The sequence below is a fragment of the Haliaeetus albicilla genome, chromosome 10 (assembly GCF_947461875.1).
Source record: "Haliaeetus albicilla chromosome 10, bHalAlb1.1, whole genome shotgun sequence".
Classification (NCBI taxonomy): domain Eukaryota; kingdom Metazoa; phylum Chordata; class Aves; order Accipitriformes; family Accipitridae; genus Haliaeetus; species Haliaeetus albicilla.
Window position 1 is genome coordinate 44,086,288 of NC_091492.1, and position 23,007 is coordinate 44,109,294.

Genomic DNA, 23,007 nt, shown 5'->3' on the forward strand with positions numbered 1-23,007 from the left:
CACCCCCCCCGCCCTCGGGCCGGCGCCGCCCGCCCTGCCCTTGCAGCATCCCCGGCTCCGAAGGCTCCTGCTCCGCCCGCCCCTCTCCGCCGGGGCTCCCGAGGGGCTCCCCGCAGCCGCCGCGCCGGGCCCCCGCCCTTCCGCCGGGCCGGGGAGGCGGAGCCGGGGCGGGAGGCGGTGGCGGCGGCGGCGGCGGCGGAGCAGGTGGGGGCCGGAGCCGCGCGGTGCCCCCGGCCGCGCCCGCGCAGGTGAGCGGGACCCTCCCGGGCGGCGGGACCGGGACCGGGACCGTGACCGTGGGCGGGGGCGGTGCGTGGGGTGCGCCCCGCCGGCGCTGCGGCTCGGGGCGCCGGGGCCGGGGCTCGGCACCGCACCGAGGACCGGTCACCGCGGGGGGGGGGGAAGCAGGGGCGAAGCTTTTTTCCCCCTCTCCTCACCCGGGAATGAATCCGGAGGCTGAACCCACACAGCCTCACCACCACCCCCCCGGTCCGGGGGTCCCCACCCGCGACCACCCCCACCCACGCTGGGGGGGTTGCTCGCTCGCTCACCCAGCGGGCATCGAGCTCCGCGTCCTGCCCGCCTGCGGCTGTTGGGTGCGTTGGGGTCGGGCACCCCGATACTGCCAGCCCCTCCGCTCGCGGGGACTCGGATGCAGGAGGCGAGTGGGGCTGGGGGGGGGTCTCAGCCAGCACGGCCAGTGTCAACAGGCCTGTTGTCCCCACGGACCAGTGTGATGCCATCAGCTCGTGGTGGCCTTTCCAGGACCTTTTGGCCTGCGAGACAGATGGATCCAGGGAGCGGGGCTGCACCGAGCAGCACGAGCCCTCTGAGCAGGACCCGTGGTTTGGGGATGCGGGGAGACACGTATCCTGGCACGGGGAGGAGGGCTGCCGGAAGGGGAGAGCATCCCCGAAATCACAGACCGCCCCACGGAGCAGCCGTGAAGCGGCAGCTGAAGGTCCCCAGAGCTGCGTCCTCCTGCTCTGCCAGCGGCAGCTGCCAGCCAGGGCTGGTCCCCAGGGGCTGGATGTGTCTCCTGGTCTGGCTGGGGACGCCCACATCCTTGCTGGAGCTGCTGTGGACTTCCCGCTGCACGCCTCCACGCCACGCCTGGGCTTTCCCTGGGGAAGCAGCGAGGTGCTGGGAGTGGGGAGATGCTGCCTGCCCCCTCAGTGGGCTCCTGGCACGCCAGGGAGCAGGTCAGGTAGATGTTGAATAAGGTGGAGGGGAAGCAGCAAAGAAACCTTCAGCAGGGCCAGAGCAGCCTGGTTTGGGCTTTCATGCAGCTCTGTTTTAAAAAGAGAAGCCTGGGAGATGCTGCCCTGGGGGTGCTGTGGTTTCCCTCCCACCTGGCTCACAAGCACGGGTCCCTGCACAGGGTGGCTGGCTGTCCTGTGCCACCACCCTGGGGGAGGACACGCTCCGGTGCTGAGCCCCATGCTGACTGAGGAGCGAGGGACACCCTGAATGTGCCCTGGTGGCTTTTCCACCCTGTCCCCACCACCCAATAGCTCCCTGCAGGAGGGGATGCTCACACCTTCCTGCTCCTCCGCCAGGTCTCCGGGCAGGCTCTCACTGCTGTGGACCCTTCACCCTGCCGGAGGGCAGGGCCCGCTGCCTCCAGGATGGCGAGGTGGCTGCCTCGCTCCACCGACCTGACCCGCTTCTGCCAGAAACTGAACCGGGTGAAGACCTTGGAGGACGACATGATGGAGACATCCTTCAACAGATGCCTTTCCACCATCGACTTGACGCTGCTGGGCATCGGGGGCATGGTGGGCTCCGGGCTCTACGTCCTCACAGGCACCGTGGCCAAGGAGATCGCCGGCCCTGCCGTCATCGTCTCCTTCATCATTGCCGGGTTTGCCTCACTCCTGGCTGCTCTCTGCTACGCCGAGTTTGGAGCCCGGGTACCCAAGACGGGCTCTGCCTACATGTTCACCTACGTGTCCGTGGGTGAGATCTGGGCCTTCCTTATTGGCTGGAACGTACTTCTGGAGTACATGATCGGGGGAGCCGCAGTGGCCAGGGCCTGGAGCGGCTACCTGGACTCCATCTTCAACCACAAGATAAAGAACTTCACTGAGACCCATGTGGGCACCTGGCAGGTGCCATTCCTGGCCCGCTACCCCGACTTTCTGGCGGCTGCCATCCTGCTGGTAGCCACCGCCTTCATCTCCTTCGGGGCCAAAGTGTCCTCCTGGCTCAACCACGTCTTCTCGGCCATCAGCATGGGTGTCATTCTCTTCATTCTCATCATGGGCTTTGTCCTCGCACAGCCTAGGAACTGGAGCGCCCAGGAGGGCGGCTTCGCCCCATATGGGCTGTCAGGCATCATGGCTGGCACGGCCACCTGCTTCTACGCCTTTGTGGGCTTCGACGTCATCGCGGCCTCCAGCGAAGAGGCCAGGAACCCACAGAGGGCTGTCCCCAGGGCCATCGCTTTCTCCTTGGGGCTGGCCACCGGGGCCTACATCCTGGTGTCGGTGGTGCTGACGCTGATGGTGCCCTGGCACACGCTGGACCCTGACTCTGCCCTGGCAGATGCGTTTTACAGGAGGGGCTATGCCTGGGCAGGGTTCCTGGTGGCCGCTGGCTCCATCTGCGGTGAGTACAGACAGTGGCGGTGGGAGCTGCCCGCTCCGCTCGTGATGGGGGCTGTGGGAACCAGGGTGGTTTGGGTCTGACATGGTCCTCCTTCTTCTGCCTGTGCCTCAGCGATGAACACGGTCCTGTTGAGCAATCTCTTCTCCCTGCCGCGCATTGTCTACGCCATGGCTGAGGACGGGCTCTTCTTTCGGGTCTTCGCCCGAGTGCATCCCCGCACGCAGGTGCCCGTTGTCGGCATCGTGGTCTTCGGGCTGCTCATGGCCCTGCTGGCCCTTGTCTTTGACCTGGAGGCCCTGGTGCAGTTCCTGTCCATTGGCACGCTGCTGGCCTACACCTTTGTGGCCGCTAGCATCATTGTCCTGCGCTTCCAGCAGCAGAAGGTGGACGTCCCTGCACCGGCGGCTGGTGGCCGGCCCAGCCCCGAGCCCCATGAGGGTCCGTCCACCGGTGAGCTGAAGGAGTACGAGTCCTTCTCCGACAAGCTCCAGCTGGTGGACAGGGACAAGAGTAAAGAGCACCGGGAGCCAGGGCAGCTGAAGGCAGCTTTTGAGCCCTACCTGGAGTTCCTCAGCGACTTCTACCCAGGTGAGGTGGTCACGGTGGCTGTGGTGACCCTGATGGTGTCCGCCATCTGCCTGTGCTCCATCTTGGTGTTTGGCAACACCCACCTCCACCTGCCCACCTGGAGCTACTCCCTGCTGCTGGTCCTCTTCAGCCTGGGCTTCCTGCTCAGCCTCCTCCTCATCTGGGCGCACGAGCAGCAGCACAGCACGCAGACCTTCCAGGTACGCCTGGGGGCCCAGGCAGGATTAGTCCCTCTGCCGGGGTTGGTGGGGTGGGAGCAGCTCTGATGGACCCATGGGAGGCCCCCGTCACACCGGTCCGCTGAAAGCACCACAACTGCCGAAGGAGGAGGAGGAGGAGGGTGTCAGCAAGCACTGGGTGTGGGGAGGTGTTGGTGCCTACAGTGTCACTATGTATGGTCACCGGTCCCCAGGAGGGGACATCCTCAGCAGCTCTGGGTCCATCCCACAGGATTGCTCCTGCCTGCCCTGGGTTCCCTCCTCTGCATCCCCACAACACCCCACTCCCCTCCTGCCCATCCCAACTCCTTCTGCCTTTGGCCTGCCCTTGAGCTACCTGGTGGAGCTCTTTTTCATCAGCCTCCAAACCACTTTTGTGCCTCTTCTGCTCCCCCTCTCCAGTTTCCAGCCTGTCTGGGCCCTGGTGCGGTGCAGCTGCACAGACGGTAATACCAGTGGTAACACCACCTCCCTGCCATGCCCCTGCCCCAGCTTCTCCAGTGAGGACCACGTTGGCTCTGGATTGTGCTGGGAAGCTTGTTTGGTCCTTGTGATGGTGCCTCTGGGCTGTTTCCAGAGCCCATGCCCACCCTGCCAGCCTGCCTCCCAGCTCCTGGCTCCCTAACTGTTGTTGCTTTTGGCTGCCTTTTTCCCAGAAAAAGTCATTTTCAGAAAGCCCCGGGAGACTGTCACTTTGTCCCCCACGTTTACCAGTGCTGGCTTTTGTCCCTATGGTTCTAAGGATGCAGAATGTGGTCCTGCAGGTCTCACCCCCCATCGGCTCCTTTTCTCTCGCAGATCCCCCTGGTACCCCTCTCCCCGGCGCTGAGCATCATCCTCAATATCTATCTGATGCTGAAACTCAGCTACATGACGTGGCTCCGCTTCGCTGTCTGGCTGCTCTTAGGTGAGTGCTCCCACGGCAGCATGAGCCCCGGGAGGGCAGCGGCTGCTTCAGGGGAGATGGGAACCGGGCTTGTCCCAGCACCGGCTGGCTGCTTCAGCAGCTCTTCTCCCCTGGTGATGGGTTTATAAAGTGCATTGTACCCCTTTCTGCCTCTGGTTCCCCTTCGGAGGTGCAAGCCAAGGTTCCCAGCATCTCCCTGACCCTCTCTGGTTCCTGGAGTGTTATGGCTTGTTCTTGTTAAGGTTTGGATTCTCCTTCAAGCTCTGGACCAGAACCACCCCCTGCTCCTGAGGTATGTCCCTGGGGCTTGGGAAGTCCCAGGGACTGGGGATGCCCCCCCTGCTCTTTACACACTGCAGAATCCTTTTCCTCCTGCAAGCAGCTCGTTTAAGCTCCCTCCCCCCGGTACTGTGGCTTGTGCTGCTCCGCCGGGATGCTGGCCACATCCATGCCAGCCGCCGGCCTGTGCTTGAGCCGCTGCTCTCCCTGTCCCCCGCTGCAGGCCTGCTCGTGTACTTCGGTTACGGCATCTGGCACAGCAAGGAGAACCTGCGGGAGCCCAGGCCGCAGCGTGTCAGCGCCCGCTACGTGGTGTTCCCCAGCAGCAGCCTGGAGGAGAGGGTGCAGGCGGTCCAGCCCGGCTCCCAGCCCGCCGCTGGGCTGCCGGACACCAACACCGATGACTGCAAAAGATGACACCCCGGGGGACGGGGGCAGCTGGCTATGGGAGCATCTGACCCCCTCCCTGCAGTGAGGCCAGAGACCCCCCCCTCCTTCTCCTGGTCCCTTTGACAGCGGAGCCACTGGGGCTGCCCCGGGTGTATGGCTCCATCCAGAGATGACGAAGATGCTCACCCTTCCCCACCCGCTCCGCACAGAGCGTGGGGCTGGGGGGGGCTGGCTCCCTCCCTCCCCATCCCCAGCACTCAGGAACTGGGTCTCGGCCCCCTCAGCCCAGGGCCTGCCCTGCTCACGAGGAGCAGCAGATCTTTCTGCTGGCCTGTCCATGCAGCCGGGGATGCAGAGGGATGCAGAGGGTCCCTGGGGACCGGGGCAGGCAGCCCAGTGCTGCCCATCCTGGGTCTCATCTGGCTGCAGCGTGGGCTCTTGCTGCAGCCCTGCGGAGCCCCCCTGCCTCCGGCTGAGCCCACTGGCATCCCTGCCGTCCCCATCCCCAGGGTCGCTCTCCTAAAAGGCTGGGGCTGAGGAGCAGCTGGGGACATGAGATGGAGAAGGAACATGGCCAGAGTGAGTAGCTGGGCAGGGACCCCGGGAAAGCCAGTGGGGGCTGGCACGGCAGAAGCCCAACTGCATCTTCCCAGCCACTGCTGTCGGCTGTTCCAGGGTGGGCTGGGGGCCGTGCCCAGCTGTAAGCCCAGCTGTAAGGTCATGCCAGGGCCAGGCTCTTGCCCCAGCCCTGAGCTGGGTCTGGGCGCTCCGGACCCCAGATTTGTTGCCTTGTCCCTGGAGATCCCCAACAGCATCCCTGGGCTGGGCTGCCTGGAGCCAGCTCCCCCCGCTCCTTCCCCTGCGCCCCAGCAGCACAGCCTGCACTGCTGCCTGCCCCAGCATGGGGGGCTCAGCCCCCCCATGATGCCCTTCCTGGGTTCTCTGTGACTCGGGATGGGCTCTGCGGGTGCTTTTCGGTATTGCCCCCTCCCCAGCGAGCATCCCTGTGCTCTGGGGCTCACCCCGGCTGCCATGGTGTCATTGGGGAGGGGGTCCCCAGCAGCACTGCTGTGGCCCAAACCTGCTGCTTTGCCCATGGGCAGCCTAAAGTGGAAGGGAAGGGGGTTTTAGCATGTTTTGGAAGAAATACATGGAGGAAACAATCAGTCGAGCATGAGGTTGCCGAACTGCCAGGCCTTGCAGTGTGGACACCCTGCTCCCTGCAGCTGTGCTGGACATGTAACGTCATCAGCATCCTGCAAGGAGCCGGGGACTGCGGGCAAGCTGGTCCCATTGCTTCTCACTGGCCAGTCCTTGGGGAGGGGCCTACGGGGACTGTGGGGGGGTCTCTGTACGATACGCCAGCTCCTTGGTGAACCCCTCTGTCTGCCAGCAACTGCTCCGCATCCCGCCTCGCCCCCGCGCTGCCGCTGCTGCCAGCTGAGCAGCGCGTCCCTGCTGTGCTGTGGCCCTGCTTGGCACCTCTGTGTAGTGGCTTGTGAGCAATGGGCTGACTCGGTCACCCTCATAAATACTGGTTCTGTGATGGCTCTGTTTGTTTGTGCTGTGTTCCCCCACCCAAGAGTCCACATGGGGAAGCTGCTCCTCCGGAAAATCCCCTGAAAGCTTGAGGAAAGGGAGGGCTGTGCTACCCACCGGCACCCTGCAGCCACGTTCCCCCTGAGCCCTGCAAGAGCAGCTGTGGGCTGTGCCCAGTCCGTGCAGACCCTGCCCGGGGCTGCTCTCTGGCATCGCAGGGCAGGGGCCGGGCACAGCAAATCACCCTGCCGGGAGCCTGGCTTTCCAGCCGCCGGCACATTCTTCCGGAGCCAAGCTGGTATGTGAGCTGCACAACGCCTGGCCGGGTCCGCCGGGCACTGCCGAGAGCAGCTTCGCTCTTCTGACACGGGTGTTTCATTCACGAGGACAGGATCCAGCCAGACCCACAGGAACTGGGACCCCCAAGAGGCTGGGGCAGCCGTGCAAAGGTAACCTGGAACTTGAGCTTTACAGCTACACAAATAGAACTATATTCACCCAGAGGGGGTGAACCCCTTTATCAATAGCAAGGCCGATGTTGAGCAGCACCAGGACAGGTTTGCTAAAGCTGCCAAGGGTTACAAGCTGAATGGGTGGGAGAACTTGTGAACCAGTGCAAATAATGGGAATTAAAGTGTGAGTCACTTGAGATAACCCATGGATACTCACATCCCCACTGTTGGTCACTAGGGAAGTTTCCTTCCTGTGATAAGTCATTCTTTAATAAAAAATAAAGTATTCAACAGGTATCCAGGGAGGCAGACTTAACTCTCCTTATCAATTGTTGGCTTTTAATCTCTGCTATAAGTCATTGTCAGCAGGATAAAGGCAAGTAGAAGGAACTGTAGTGATACATATCAGGAGCAAGAGAGCCCAGTACAGTGCTGGGGACGAGCAGTAAAAGTCTGAACAGAGCAGAAAAGGCTGAGGTTCAAAACACTTTTATGTTCTCTTTTGGAGGAAAGTTGATAGAAGTCACATCACAAAATACTCTCGGCTGTCATCAGGGCTGGGCTCACCCAGCATGGGCTCTTGGTCAGCCTTTCAAACTGGTGAAGACCTAAGAGTTGTGGAATGAGCCTCACAACCATTGATATTTAATCTGTTTAAAAATGTTCATTTGTGAAATGCAGAGAAATTGCTGTTAGGCTGTGCCATAAAAAGCAAGTATGGATACGGGGTACTCCCCAGCACAGCCAGGGAGAGGCAGGGAGTGACGGAGACGTGGCTGGCAGGGAATTAAAGGATTGAAACATAATTAACGGCAGCCTGGGAGGTGAGTGTGCCCTCTCCAGCACGCTTGTGTTTTTTTTAAAATAGGATTACAAAATTGGTCGCTTCATCTGTGTCATACACCATCCTATTGCAGTAACATGCCCTGCGCAAGCACAGAACATGTATTAATTGATTTTAAATTGTCTACCCATTAATGCACACACAAAAAAAAGGGGATTGTCAGCAGCCACTGCCACCATAGGAGCCCTCCTACAACGATTTGCTCCTGAAAATTGTACCCGCAGGAGAAAAATATAAATCCAAACTAAATGTCATAAGCAGTGCTTTAAGATGGCAGCCCGTAATTGTAGGGAGAAAAAAAACATCAGTTCCCCTATCTGTACCCCCGTACATTTGATCCAGCCAGATTTAAAAACAAACCACCCCCGTGTGCAGCTCACAACCCCATTTCATAGAGTACGGGGAGACAGCCGCTTGCTGTTTTACTGCAGCTGATATTACACCGATTTTCCATAGGAGTATCTTTCTCCAAATTAGCTTAAAAAAAAATAAAATCGTATTTTCTGGGACTCATGGATATGGTCTTATCAGCCTAGCTGGACCGCATGGAAATCAATCTAATTACAATGCAGCAGTGAAGTATGTAGGTCAGTGGTGTAACAGTGGGTGCTGGGGCTCCGGGAACCTGGAAGGGCTTTAGGGGCCACGGGGCAGGAGCAGCTCCAGCACACGTGCTCCCGGGCTTGGCTAAGAGGGTTAATGTGATCCTGGGATGATAATCCCCCACGTACAGCACAACGTGGGAGTGGGCAGGCAGTGAGCAGAGATGGCTGAGCCTCACCAGCAATGCTGCTGGACTGGGAGGACTGGTAGAGGAGGTACCAGGGCAGTGCTGGTTTGCGGTGCCCTGGGAGGAGAGCTCCCACAAAGTGGGTGCAAAAGGACAAGGAGAACCACAAATTCAGAGGGGGAGTAATACGGGATCTGTGCCAGAGAGAAAAATCAATGGTAGGGATGCTACCCACCATCATTTAAATGGTAGAGACACTGAATCAGCCTGTGTCCCTCCTCCCCCAGCCCTGAGATGCAGCTCAGGGAGGGGGTGTATGTACCCAGCGCAGCTCCAGAGATGGCCAAACAGGACTTAGCTGAGATGATCTCGGAGGCTTCAGGAAACAGGCTCGCTGCTGTCACCCATGCAGCCGCAGCGACACGAGCTGCAGGAGCTCCTGCGGGGATCGCTGGGCTCCTGCACGGCGAAGCGCAGGGGGGTGGGAGTCGCAGGTGCATCCTGACACTGTTTCAGAGACAGTTTAATCAGAGACATTATGCTGAAATAAACAGGCACTGACCCACTTGCATACTTGAGCCCTGTCCACGCTAGAGGGAGGAAAAGGGGAGCCCCGAGCACTCGAAGAGGGTGGTGGGCTGATGCCCAGGAGAGAGCAGCTCAATGTCCTCATTAAATCACTTCCCAGCCTTGCCTTTCTAAATTATCCCTCCCCCGCCTCCACCCCAGCTCTGAAAGCAGCACAGACAAGCTCGTTTAAGGCTGGCTGTAAGTAATCCTCTCATTATCCCCTGCGATCCTCCCCTCCTCCTGCAGATACAGCCAGAGGATGAGGTAAGCACCGCGCTTCATCCCTGAGACACCAGCAGCCATGTATCTGCTCCTTCCACCGGCCGGAGAACGGCAGGGCATTAAAAGATGGCACAAACCCTGAGTCCTGTTGTCCCCTCGTCCCTCCACCAAGCGCCAGCGGTCAGGCCAGCAGCCAGCATACCGAGCACCGGGGTACCCAAAGCATTACAGGAGTGCTTGTGCTCGTGTTTCAGCAGCCCATGTCTCAGCAGTCCCTGCAACCAGGCTGCTTTGAGGCCACAGCTCTCCCCTGCCTCACCACGTGGTGCAGACATTTTCTAACAAGTTGTATAAGTGTATGCATGAACGATGTGTTCCCATCCCAGCAGCAGAGGTTCCTTTCTGAGAGCAGATGGGCCAGTCTCCAACCACACAGCCACAAAAGTAAGGAGAATAGATCTTCACCACGTGCACAGGAGACAAGGCAAGAAGCAATGGACTTAAACTGTCGTGAGGGAGATTTAGGTAAGAGACTAGAAATGCTTCCTCATGGCAATGACAGCTTTGCCTGAGAGATTATGAAACGTCCATCAGACGCTGTCAGGAATGGGCTGCAGTGAGCTGCTCCTCCTCTGGAGCGAGGATAACTGGTTCCTTGCGATCCCACCTGCCTGGGCTTCCCTCACTGGACTGGAAGCACTTTAGGGCATCATCAAACACCATGGGTCCCAATCCTTGCTGGGACAAGAGCCAAAGCACCTTTTTGCACGGCAGCACACTCAATATCATAAAGGAGATGAACATGTTCACGAAAAACTTACCTTCTGCGCTGGAGGAGAAGCTAGGAGTCATGTTGCTGCCCCAGCTCTGCCTCCCAATGATGCCTGTTAATAGCTACTATAGCTAAAACTTTTGTGATCACCTGTGTAACTTGCACCAGAAGAGTTTCACGTGGAATTAGGCAGCAAGCTTCCCTGGAGCATTAATGCTCATTTTCTAGAAACAATCAGGCAGCTAGAGAAGACCCAGAGCACTGCAGAAAAATAAGCCAGCTGATCCTTCAAAAAGGTGAAGGGGTGTGAGGAAATTCAATGCCTATAAAGCACACTGATCAAAATGAGAGCTGCTCAAGAATTAAGGAAAAAATATCATTAGTGGCAATTAATATGGATTTGTGTAACCTCTGTGCTTTGATGGGGACAGGAGCTTGGAAAGAGGAAGCAGTGCTGTTGTACTATAGTACCTTCCACAAGGCATCCAACTGCTACCTGGCAGTTTTGTAAAGAATCCAAAAAGGAACAAGTAATTGAAATAACTCTCAGACAAAAAAAAAATGGCTCAGTACTGGAAATGACATCACGAACAGGGACTCAACAAATCTTCTGGTGAGTTATTCCAAGATTAGTTCCCAACCTGAAAGAGAACACAACTGAGTTTGGAGGCAAGAGAAATACCAATACTAGCTGGCATGATTGCCAGGTAAATTGGGAATAACTAATATTTCAGTATAATGGAAATACAGCACTCAGTATAACTCTCCACATGTTAATTCCCACAACCTTTTGTAGCAGCTGCCAAAGCACAGCAAATCCTATGGCTTCACACACAAAACCTCCTGCAGGCAAGCTTCGGCTGCCTGTTCCCCCTTCTCCCTGCAGCCCTCCAGGAGGGCAAATCCTGCCTGCACACGGAACAGGCAAGTGCTCAGTTTTCCACAGACACCTCCTGCTCTCATCAAACCTGCAGGACAACTGAACGTTCAACATATATATCCCAGTTACATTATCCTGTAAAACACTGCTGGCTCACCTGGTATTTTTAGGTTCCCAAATGGTACGCTGATAGATTCATTGAGCTTAAAAACACCCAGCTCTGACTCCAGTGACTAATGAATCCATACGTCAAGGCAGGGGCAAGTTGATCTTCTCTAGTTACACCAGCTGGTGAATAAGGACAGACTTGGTGTGTAAGAATTTTTTACCCACCTTATTTTTTAATACGATTTTAATTTGCATCTCTTCTTTGGAGACCACAGGAAGCACTAGGGGCAAAGGACATAACAGAAACAGTAACTGGTGACTAAATATTTTAAAATATAAGTACTTATACTGATTTACATCAAGCCCCGTAACAGCTTTTGTGTTCAATACACAAATTTTTCATCTCGAGATCAAGGGGAGTGTCAGGATGGTTCTGAAATTTCTAGAAACAACCCAGATTTACAGACCTTACAACATGCAAGAGACGTTTCCAAATGGCATGAACAGGCAAGTGTGAGTCCGAGGCACAGACATTATTTATTAGATACATAACTGTAAAATAATTTGCACATTTACAGGACAGACTCCATTAGGTAAATCATAACTGCATAGAGTTATTTTCAAATAAAGAGGCTAAACCTCATCTTCTGCTGAGAACTAACACTAAGCGCAATTTCACTGGTAGGCACTTTCATTAGATAAATGAAACACAAAAGTGAGCAAGGGGATTATAATGCTTCTGATCTAGGGAAAAAAGCATAAGCCAAAACACAGGGCACCAGCCAGCTACGCTGGAAGAAGACTGGCAGAAGCTGTCTTGAATTTTGGCCCCCACCTTTGCAAGCTGCCTTCTCAGGGAGGTGTCACCACCACCTTACAGGAGAGCACTGCCTGGATGTCCCCAGACCTCGTCGGCTGGTGTGTCAGTGAAAGAGGAAATCAAAACCAGTGCATGCCAACATGCCTGGGGACAGACCAGGCTTGCCTAGCTGGAGCCACGGATAAAGCCAAGATGGCTGCACGCACTTTACAAATGACGTCTGCCAACCTTCAGGGAATGAAAGGCAATTAGTTGTGTATAGCCACAGCTAGGTTAAGGCAGCACTGCAACACCGCTGGGGTTTGCTGCCCTCTGAGTGTGGGGCAGAGTTGCTTGCACCTCCACCCAAGCCAAATGTCCAGAGCTGCTTGTGTGACCAACCTCAGCCCCTCTCCCAAACTGCAAGAAACTGCTGCAAGAAACCACTTCTTCACAGAGACCAGGACAGGGAGAGTTAAGCCAGGCTGCTTAAAGCACAGACATGATTCCTGCCCAACGCTCCTCAAGGAGCAAGGATCCACTGGATTATACCAGGATCACAGAAAACACCCCAGGAAGGGGAAAAGAGTTATAGCCCATGTCCTGTTCTCATTGCTGAGCTACCACTGAGTGCCTGTCCTATTTCCAGGCAACTTGTAGCATCCATCCTACGTAAGACTGACAAAAACAAGAGCATGCATCCCGGAAATAATGCCAATTGTGACCCAGGACAGGGGCTCTACTCTGGAGAACATGGGCTCCATGTAAGGCTAAAGAACTGTGGTAGTAAGCAGCTGAAAATGAATCACCCATGCATCTGACGGCCAATTCAGCAAAGGCAATCCTGGCTGTGTAACAGAAGAACAAGCCTAAGGCAGAAAGCATTTGTTCACAGCACATCTCTGGATAGGACTCTACTTTCTACAGAATAAGCGCACTCTGAGGCTGCACAGACCCCACTGCAGTGGGCTATGGATCCAAGCATCATCAGCAGCTACAGCATATGATGTTCCACCAGACAAATGTCCCTACACACAAAGATGATGATTAAAAAGAAGCCCCTGGACTCTCATCCATGAGGATGCTCTTGCATGTGCTGGAAGAGACTCAGAGCTGGTTGTAGCAGAAAACTTAAAGTGAAAAGACAGAAAAACTTCCAAGTGTCAGCAATGATGAAGTAGCCGGTATTTGCACAGATCCTGCCTTAGCCCTGCCCTGGCACATCCTTGTGTCACGGGCTTGGTGAGTGGTACTGGGGTGTTAGGCAGAGGTGCTGAAGAAGCAGCCCCAAAGAGACTCGTGTTAAGCCACTGCGTTCTGGGAATTACCCACCACTTTGGGCTGAGTCCGAAGCTCAGCCTTCAACTGACTTTTCCTCTGCAACTTCATGTTTCCACCATATCTGAGGAGAAGATTTGGGAAAAGTATTTTCACAGCATCACACAGCTCTGCAAGCTCTTTGTTCACAGGGATGTCCTAGAGGGGAAAAGCACTATAGGTAAGGAAGCATGTGGTATGATTTACCCTCCCTCAGAAAATAGATTTTACAATATATTCTGTGCTCTCTTAAACCAAACACAAAATTCTGACACAAGGTTGCGAGATCCAGGGCTGCTAGCCAACACCACCATGCTATGGGTAGGTATGAGATTCAACAGCAGCATCCTGCTCCCAGGGCAAGAAGCAGAAGAGCTAAAGTGATGATGAAACAGCACAGAAATAAAAGGAAGATAAGGGTTTTCATGCAAGCTCTGCCAAAGACAGTGAGCTAAAGTGGATAAAGGTGGAAAACAAGCAAACAAATAAAAAAAGACCTGGAGAGAAAGTCAGGACAATGCCAGGATGGATAGTAAGCTCAAAAGAATGGTCTACAAGAAGAGAGGTTAAAACAGCTGGAGAGGAGGAGGTACAAGGGACAGGCACTGAATGACAGAGGAAAGCTCAACATTTCAGGGATCATCAGGTGGTAGGGCAGACATCTGGATTGTTCACAGCAAAGGGTCATGAAGGACAAGATCCACCTGATTAAACGCTGGTGACTGCAGGGCAACTCTTTCCTCTGAGCTCACCATCACACTCTCCCTATGTAGTTCACGGTGATACAGTCAATACAGTCAGCAGAGCTGAGGTCCAAGTCTCCTCACCCTAAAGCAGACCTCTAGACTTTGGTGTGGTTCATTTTGCCTTATACCAGATTAAACCTCCATTTATGAACAGATCTTGTGTAATCACTTCAGACATAGTCACCTACATTGTATATGAGTTAAGCAAGACAAATCCCTCCTCAATAAACAACCGAGTAACTGATTTCTCTTTTTAGAAATTAAAAGTAGTTGCTACCTAATTGATCCTAAGGACATTAAGTGGCTACTGGCCTCAGATAGAGCCTCTGTTCCAGAAGTAATGCTCTTCGGTAGGATGTATGAGATGCCTTGTGCTGGGACCTACCTGGTGACAGAGGGCTGCCTTCTCAGATCTGGCACTGTTCACAAACAGGGTAGATGTTCAAGTGGAAGTTCTTGTGCCACAGAAGTGCCATTTAGCTTCATTAGAAATGGGACAGAAATCCTTTCTAAATTATTTGCATTGTCAGAGCAGATTGCTCAAGATTCCCAAAGAATTTCTGAATTCACAGGCAGCCAGATTCCTCCCAGTGCCCAGCACCTTTGCACTGAGAGCTGAGCCCTGCTGCTGCCCAAAGCCTGAACAATGCCCAGTTCATTGCATTCATGCATCTCAGTGCTGCTGCAAACACACAAAGTGGGGCTTGGGCATGTACAGATGTGTCCGTGTTTTCAAGTGGGGAGACCATTCCCTTCATATACAGTCCTCACTGGGCAGCAACAATGCCAGAGCCAGAATCACTCCAGCAGCCCTTTGTTATTCATACACCATGCATTCAACCTCTGCCTTCCCTTCCCTCTTCTTTCTGGTGTGACACTTACTGGCAAGTCCAGGATCTCTATGCCAGTGCCAGAATTTGCTTGTAGAGCTTTGAGGACCCCACAGCAGCCTTCACTTTGCATGGGATTTCTGGTCATCTGCAGTCAGAAGAGAAACAGCAGGAGGCTGTGTGACATGGTTTTTTTGTATGACCCTTGACAGTACCAGTGGTCCCCAGCGGGTAAGATACCAGCGGGATTTACTTCAAGTGCCAGTAACAGTGGGCCAAGGGTTCTCAAGCAGCCATCCCAGTGCCACCTGTCATGCCAAGATGGACACTACTGTTGCAGAAATAGGATGCTATCCATGCTGCAAGACAGGCTGCAGTTCACACAGTGGCAGGCTCACAGAAATCAGTTCACTGAGGAGAGTGCAAGTACAAGTCCTCTGTCTTAATAAGAGCATATTGCAACCAGGGAAGCATGGGAGAAGACAGGCTGGGGCAAGCAGCTCCCTGATTTTGCTGTGGATTTGTTCTAAGGGGTTCCAATCGAGGACATAAATGCATCAGTGATATTTAAATATGCATAAGAGGCTCCAATACCTTCCTAGGAAAAGTTACTCACGTTAAGTCTTTTCAGACTCTTGTTTTCTTTCAGGCCACATGCAATGTGCAGAGCTCCTTCCACCGAAATACGGTTGTTGCTAAAAACAGATAAAAGGCATGCTTCACATGCTGAGCTGCAGGTTTTCCATATCTACATTGCTCAGGCAAAGGATATGCAACCTCCTGCTTCACCCAGCACTGAAAACATGTTATATCCAGAGGGAATTTAGGGCAGCTCCTTCCAACTAAACAATTGTATTTGGGAGGTTGGAAGCGGTGAGGAGTTGCCAAGTCCCAGAGGCTGATAGAGGTGAGGCTGGCACGGCTCCATGCCCCCAGTAGTGAGGCTGACTGTGTATTTCCAATAGGCACAGACACAAATTTATGCAAGATATTCACATGGCCAGCCACATAGATCAACACAGACAGAAACACTCAATATTCCTCCTCTTTTCCCATGCTTGTTCCTCCCCAGACCACCTGATTTCCTTCCCTCACCCTTGATTCCTCCCCTAAACATCCCCTAAGAGGCCTTACGCAATCCCCAGATGCTCTTCCCCTGCATCCTGTAACATGTTCCACAGCCCCTCGGAAGTGACCCCAATTTTAAGGAGAGGAATTGGGCTTTGGGATGAGACCAGCAGCACTAGTATATTGTAACACTCCCTCTGCCTTATGCACCTACCACACTCTGCAAGTAGGAGATCCAAATGGCTGCTGCGGGCTTTGCCCACCACTGGAAAATGGGATGAAATGTGCAGCAGGACCAGAGTTTGTCTCACCTAACGTTTAGCTCTTCCAGCACATTGTTGGCTTTAAGAGCCTCCCCCAAGGCAGCTGCTCCACTGTTGCCAAAGCCATTGTAGGAAACATCCAGCACTTTGAGGTATATGTTTGCCTGTGGTGTGACATAAACGCACAACTGAAAATCTCCCTGTCACTTGATTCAGCCTTGGAGAAATATCCTGCCTGTGCACTACCATCCCTTCCACTGTCCAAAAAGCAGTTGGGGCTTTGCTCCACTAGTCCTTGGATGGCACATGTGATTTGCATTATACAAGAGGTGAAATTAAATTACTTTAGTGGCCCCTTTCAGCCTAAGAGGCTGGAAGAACTGTTTCTTATTTTAATGAGAGACTGTTTACTTTTAGTAGAGTAAAAACTGTATATAGACTACAAAACAATTTCTGTATTGATTTATGATTCTGAAGTGAAATGAAACAATTCAAAACATTCATTCGAGTAATTTTGACTCTAAAAAGGGAAAGAACTAGAAATAGAGAAATTAAAACATATGCAATAGATCAATAGAGAATGGATGATTTTACTCTCTTAGTTCCAAGATTTATATGATCCCAGATCATACATGGCTGTTGGACAGGCAAGGGCACAAGGCAAACAGCACGTTATGGCATTCACGCTCATTTAAACAGATAAAGCTTCATGTGAGTTCTCAGAATTTAAAAACAGGAGTAAAAACATTTCCTACCCCCAAGCCTTTGGCCAAGGCAGCTGCCCCTTGGCTATGGAAATGGTTCCAGCTGATTTTAAGTTCCTTTAATCCAATGTTTTCTGCTATTGCTGTTCCAAGAATTTCACCTGAGAAAAAAATACATGAAGCCAAACAGTTTTAAGAGTTAAAAGGATTAAGTTTAAGAGTTAAAAGGAAGCTCAGATTAGTTTAGATATTTCTCTGCAACTGTCTCTATTACCTCTAGGCAGGCAATTAAAACTACAACATATTATTTTCTTTTATACCTCGTTTACCATAAACACAAAGCAGAAGCTGCTGGACAATAAAGCATATGTGTTCTCTGACCACAGGTTGCAAACGCAGCAAAGAGGGAGAGAAAATCCAATCACTATATCACAAAGCCAGGGTCTGCTGCTCATGCATGGAGACCTGACTGCACAGGCTCATTCTCCAGCCAGATGAGAGCCTGAAAGCTGACACCAAGCAACCAGGTAGCTTCCCAGAGTCTCTCACCCTTCCCCAGCACTGGCCTCCAGCCAACTGAAGCCTGCTGGTCTGTTCTGCTGGCAGAGAAGCCAGCTCTGCTCTCTCTTTGACCCGTCCCAGAGCTCCTGTGCCATTATAAAATCTGAATAGGTTTCCTCAGCAAGTGTTCTGCGCATTTCCAATGGGGCAGGAAAGAAATGAGGTTGTCAACCAGCACAGAAGAAAAGGAAGCCATTACCATGCTTGAAGACCAGAAGACTGGGGAGAGCTGTTTGACTGCAAAGGCAGCAGGAGGTGAGCAGGATAGGGGTGGAGAGAAAAGCAGCCATTGCAGCCTTCAAAAGTAAAAATGAGGAAAAAAGCAGAACAGAACTGGAAAGGAACCAACTGAATGGCTGGTGTGTTCCTGGTGGCCAGAAGAGATGAGTATAGTTGTTTCCTCTTGGGAGCCAGAGAAGCCCACTGAAAACATGGAGGATCTTCAAGGAGGAGGCTATAGCAGGTGAGATGTGTGATGATTAAGGGTTGTAAAGCAGTGGATGGAGAGAAGATGGTAAATTTTTCATGAAAGACACAACCCTGGGAGAATGTGGATCTGACAGATGACATGGGATGTAGCATGGGAGAGAAAAAATTCAGTATCTCCCTTTTTGAGTGTACCCATCATGGACAGTGTTGGAAGTGGAGGGATCTGGAGCAGTTGTAGGGTGAGACCAGGAGGAGGGAGAAGATTTGTGAATCTTCATCCTGGAGACAGGAGCAGAACACGTGGCTGGGGTTGCCCAAGGACAGACACAGATGGAGAAGATGAAGCATGTGCCAGTAAGGTGCAAAAAGGAGATGAGCATAAAGGTTGAAAAGTCAGGGATTAGCAATGACATCATGAGAAGTGTTCTGCAGAAGTGAACAGTCAGGAAGAAAGGATGGGCGAGTTCAGGCCAGCACAAGTGAGCCTGGTGAAACTAGTACAGACTAAGGCCTAGGGAGCAATAACTGGGTTTCATCACATCACACAGCACCACAGGAGTGCTGTGAATGCAAGGATGTAACGATTAAATAACAGCATGCTTAAAAATCAGGAGCCAAAGAAAAAGAGCAATATGCATTAACAAGGTCAAGACCAACAAGAAAAGAAATAGCCAAAGTCTCAAGCAAAGGAAGTCCCCAAACCACAAGCTGCCAGAGGTGGCAGAGTATCAGAGAAGCACAACCGCCTCCTTGTTCCACTTGCACACCCTCCCCTTGGCACCTGCAATCACCTCTCAGTGACAGGGAGCTAGAGAGAAGCACTGTTGGCAAACTCCATTCTGCTGTTTTATTTCTGCTCTTATTAAGCATTTTATACACCTGTGAAAGCTGAAATAATGATGAAGAAAAAAAGCAAATGATAGTTCAGTGAAAGGAAGACCATCAGAACTTGGGAACTAGGAAGAACAGGGAAAGAAACAGAAGAGGTAAAGCTTGCAATGCTTTACAAAGAGGCAGAGAATGAAGATGAATGAATGATGATAGCTTGACACTGGTTTTGCCTACAAAGAGCCAAAAATACTTTTCAAGTAACTGAAGATATTAACCAACCCTGCTCCCCAAAGGTCTAAGGCAGGCAAGCAACTCATTAAGCTGCATTGCCAACTGCCACAGCACCCTTCTCTGTGCAAGCTGCACAGACAGCACCTTACCTGCTTTGTCACCAAACATGTTGTAACTCAAATCCAGAATTTCCACTTTGCTGTTTGCTGTGAGGGCATCCGCTAAATACTTTACTGCATGATCATCAAATTCATTTCCTGAGAGCTGGAGGGACACAATTGTAGTATTTTCTAGAAGCATAGCAGAAAAGGCCTTAGCTCCTTCAATGCCTATTTTGTTGTCAGATAAATCAACAGCTGGGGAAAGAAAAAACATTATCAGACCACCAAATCATATCATATCAGATGCCAGGGAGGTGCCTGACCTCTATGCTGCAATGGCAGAAGCAGTGCCAGACTTGGAAAATAAGAATGCTAAACCTACTCTAACACAGCATTTTAGTAGGAACAACAGAACTTAATTTTTTAATTCACAGACTGTCCCTAAGATAGGCTCATTCAAGTTTTGCCACATGAATATGGGACATGAGACAAAAGCAATCCTTGTACATCTATGCTTCCTGCTCCAGGCACAACCTACACTCAGCAAAGTTGTAGTGGGTTTCTTGGTTCCTCATCATGGCTGGAAAAAAAGAGTGTAGGCTGGGAGAGCGAGCGAAGCTAAATGTAACAACACAAACGGATGTGAAGACAGACACTGAGACCCAAATATGAAAGCATGAACTTGTCTGCCCACCTACATACAGAATGAATTTTCCTCGCACAGAAGTAACAGAATCCTAAACCTCTAACACTGAATCCAACCACTAGAAAACAAAAATAAGGAAATCCCTTGTTACTGGGGGGTTCACAGCACAGAACCTGTCCCCTTCATCCATGATGACTTCCTGACAAAGCAGATTAGGCTTGCCTTAGTTATACAAGAGTTGTGTTCTCAGCTGTCTAAACTGACCTTGTTCTTTGTGAATAAAATATATCCTTCAGTGCAGCAACCAGCATGACTTAGAGCAAAGTTCTGCCTGTATCATAGCAGGGGCCTGGAGATTCAGACACTGAAACAGGAGGTTAATGCAAGTGCTGGAAAATGCGACACAAGAGACATGACAGGGGCTCCACACAGACCCATCCTGGGTCTCTGCTCTGCGCTCTTCACACAGAAGCACAGCACAGGGACTCCTAGACTGTCTCTGCATGTTAACAACCTCAGGTTTGGCAGGGCTTCTTAGTGCTTCTGGCTACATGCTGGCACAACCAGCTGTATCCCACCGAAGCCTTCACTGCACCTCAGCTCTGCGGAGCCAGCACAAGACCCTGCCATGTGTAACCCACAACCCAGATAACCTATCCACATATAACTGGGAGTTGCTACTTAAATTATGAAAGGCAGGAATATCGACCCTGGAAAAGCAGGGACTAAAACCATGATCTCTAGACACAACACTGCCTGAGACTTAAATTCAGGAACCGCTGCTCTGCTTCTGCTCCCTCTATCTGTAGTACCTTTAGTCTAATACTACAGAGGTATTGGACACATGAAATGTCCCATGAAGAACAGATGTGTGCTGCTGCTAGAACAGAGGCTTGCAGATTCACTCTAGATGGGCTTCTCTTCCACTTGTCCCTACTTAAAAGCCCTGTTTTCTTAGATGCAAATCACGCAAATTCAGCTTCCAAACCCTTAACCATTATTAACCACATCCTCTGAATAGCCTAAGTTTCAGGTGGATGTTTCTGATCCACAATCAAAGCAGAAACTCGCTCTTTCTCCTGGCTTTCACAGGAATAACAAGACTGGGCTGACTCCAGTTAGTGGCATCCTAACTTCACAAAAGTAAGTGCTGTGAAAACAGGTGAAGAAAGGTGATGAAGCAGCACAGTTTTAAACACTCACTGTTCAAACAGCACCTCTTCACACACACAGAGTCACTATGACAGCAGGACTGGTTAAATCCACAAAGAAGCCAGTACAACTTCCTCCTCTACAGCAACACATCTACCACAGAACAGCAGATGGGAGCACACAAACCTGAAATGAAGCAGTTTTCTTTCAGCATCTCTGCAATTGCAGCCGCCCCTTCTCCCTGCAGCCAGTTGTCACTTAGGTCTAACATGAGGATAGAGGTATCAACCATCAAAGAAAGAGCTAAAGCCTTGGCACCCTGCAACGAAAAGAACCCAAAATGGGTCATTTACAGTTTCACTGGGTTCACAAAGCTCTTGTGGATGTTTCTGTTTCACATTCCCTTAGTCTGGCAGGGTGCAGGGGGATTTCACAAAGCCACCAACAGAATCATGCAAAAAGATTCCCCTTTCAAAATCATTTAAAGCTATACCGGAAAAGCAAATGCTGAATATGGTTTAAGATATGTCCTTTACGTTATTAAAGAATTAATTTCTCCTTCCCTAAAAATGATGAAAAATACTTCTGCTGTCAATATTCACGATGCAAAGGAAAAGGAAAAGGTTCTGGCCCATTGTGCCCGATGATGTACCTCTCCAGACATCACTTCTACCTGGCAGTCTGTGAGTACAGCCATAGTAAGTGCCCCTTTAGTTTACTTACAGCTGCTCTGAATCCTGACCTCAACATCTAAGAAGCCTGTATTGCACCAGTATCCTGATCTCTGTCAGGAGGAAATCTTAATTTCAAAAATATTTACAATTTAACAAAAGTATGGCAATGACCTTGTAATTACTCAACAAGTACTGCAAAATCATATTATTTTTCCCAGCCTTGGATATCAGACACAGGAAAATGAACTGGAAGGGACCTCAGAGAACAATTCAGACAAAATAAATTTAACAGAACAAAAAGGTTTATCACCAAAAATTAGTATGAAAGGCTGCACCCTTTTCATGGTCCAAACTACACATTTCCAAAATGCCATACCCCCTGAAAGCAGCTTTCACGGGTGGGACTACCTGACACGAACCAATGCGTGAACGTACAAAAGGTTTATAATTTCTTCCTAAAAATATTACTTTAAAAAATGTGGAGTACTCCAGGGCAGACAACACACCCTCAGGAACAATTCTCCACCCAAGGTGGAAGACGGGTAATGACACACCTGCACATCCTATCCTCCCACCTCCCCTCCTGCACCCGGGAAAGGAGATGACTCCCATTCCCAAGCCCTGCAAAACAACCTGCTGACAAATCCCCACCGCCCGCCAAACACCAAACCTCGTGTGGCATAACGCTAGCCCCTAAATGGTATCTGAACCACCCACAAGGCTGGCAGAAAAGGGTCCTTGACATGTTCTTGACGTGAAACTTGCACTGCTTTGATACCCGAAGGAGTTACAACAACGTTTTTGTTAGTGGGAAAGACAAAACCGACAGTCCCTGGGTTGGGGTTTTTGCACCGGTTTCTGGTTCTGGCAAGGGACCACAGCTAAGCGTGACAGTGGGGTGACCAGAGGGGACAGCCCCGGCCGGCTGACAGGGTCTGCAGCCCCTCTGACACCCCAGAGCCCCGCGGCGGGTGTCCCTCAAGCACGGCAACGGTGCTTCCATCCCTCACCCGCGGGCCCAGGCCACGGTGCCGCAGGCTGAGCAGGGGGCCCGCCGTGCGCCGCAGGAGGCCGGAGGCCGGGGTCACACCGCAGGCCCGGCATGCAGCCCGGTACCGGCTCTCTCTGGCCGAGCTGCCGGCGTCCTCCTCGCCTGCGGGGAAAAGAGCGTCGGGGACAGTTTCACCGCGCGCTCCCACGAAGCCCCAGCGCCCGCCGCGTTGTCGCTGTTCCTACTCCGCCACGGCGGGGACGCGGCCTAGGCCCGGGCCCAGGCCCGGGCCCAGGCCGCTGCCTCCCCGGACCGGCGGGACAAACCCGGCGTCCCCCTGGACACACCCCGGGGACACAGCCCTCGGAGCCCGGGCCGCAGCCAACCCCGGCCGGCGGGGCCCCCTCCCGCCGCACCGGAGCTCCCCCCGTCCGCGCCGCTCCCGCCGCCCCCCGACACCGCCGCCATCTCCGGCCCCGGGCCCGCCGCGCTGCTGCCATGGCGACGGGGCGTGGCGGGGCCGCGGAGGGGCGTGGCGGCGCTGCGGAGGGGCGT

The 23,007-nt window shown here is 52.6% G+C and overlaps 2 protein-coding genes across 12 annotated transcripts; one reads left to right on the forward strand and one right to left on the reverse strand.

The window, feature by feature from the left end:
* Positions 1 to 136: 136 nt before the first annotated feature.
* Positions 137 to 6,538, forward strand: SLC7A4 (solute carrier family 7 member 4). Its single transcript, XM_069795450.1, has 5 exons — positions 137 to 248; positions 1,560 to 2,610; positions 2,722 to 3,398; positions 4,215 to 4,323; positions 4,826 to 6,538. The coding sequence occupies exons 2-5, from the start codon at positions 1,629 to 1,631 to the stop codon at positions 5,017 to 5,019; spliced, it is 1,962 nt and encodes a 653-aa protein (XP_069651551.1). The 5' UTR covers positions 137 to 248; positions 1,560 to 1,628; the 3' UTR covers positions 5,020 to 6,538.
* A 767-nt stretch (positions 6,539 to 7,305) lies between these two features.
* LRRC74B (leucine rich repeat containing 74B) lies at positions 7,306 to 22,962 on the reverse strand. Of its 11 annotated transcripts, none has more exons than XM_069795451.1 (11): positions 22,869 to 22,962; positions 22,472 to 22,614; positions 20,974 to 21,106; positions 19,038 to 19,244; positions 16,888 to 16,997; positions 16,181 to 16,296; positions 15,418 to 15,496; positions 14,854 to 14,949; positions 13,241 to 13,384; positions 11,335 to 11,390; positions 7,306 to 10,762 (listed from the first exon to the last, which is right to left on the reverse strand). In XM_069795451.1, the coding sequence occupies exons 1-10, from the start codon at positions 22,918 to 22,920 to the stop codon at positions 11,343 to 11,345; spliced, it is 1,128 nt and encodes a 375-aa protein (XP_069651552.1). In that variant the 5' UTR covers positions 22,921 to 22,962; the 3' UTR covers positions 7,306 to 10,762; positions 11,335 to 11,342. The 11 variants fall into 11 exon arrangements, 9 of the variants coding, with proteins under 9 accessions (XP_069651552.1, XP_069651559.1, XP_069651557.1 ...); XR_011326715.1 differs by lacking the exons at positions 7,306 to 10,762; positions 11,335 to 11,390 and adding exons at positions 13,930 to 14,092; positions 14,357 to 14,451 and having other exon boundaries at positions 13,265 to 13,384; XM_069795458.1 differs by lacking the exon at positions 13,241 to 13,384.
* Between the last annotated feature and the right edge of the window lie 45 nt (positions 22,963 to 23,007).

Bases quoted from the DNA above. Each gene is read 5' to 3' on its own strand.
- SLC7A4 (XM_069795450.1), top strand. From the start codon at position 1,629: ATGGCGAGGTGGCTGCCTCGCTCCACCGACCTGACCCGCTTCTGCCAG. The intron at 2,611-2,721 runs GTGAGTACAGAC...CCTGTGCCTCAG, and splicing joins GGCCGCTGGCTCCATCTGCG to CGATGAACACGGTCCTGTTG. The intron at 4,324-4,825 runs GTGAGTGCTCCC...CCCCCGCTGCAG, and splicing joins CGCTGTCTGGCTGCTCTTAG to GCCTGCTCGTGTACTTCGGT.
- LRRC74B (XM_069795451.1), bottom strand. From the start codon at position 22,920: ATGGCGGCGGTGTCGGGGGGCGGCGGGAGCGGCGCGGACGGGGGGAGC. The intron at 14,950-15,417 runs GTGAGTAACTTT...TTCTGACTGCAG, and splicing joins AGAGTCTGAAAAGACTTAAC to ATGACCAGAAATCCCATGCA. The intron at 13,385-14,853 runs GTAAGTGTCACA...TTTCCCCTCTAG, and splicing joins TAGAGATCCTGGACTTGCCA to GACATCCCTGTGAACAAAGA.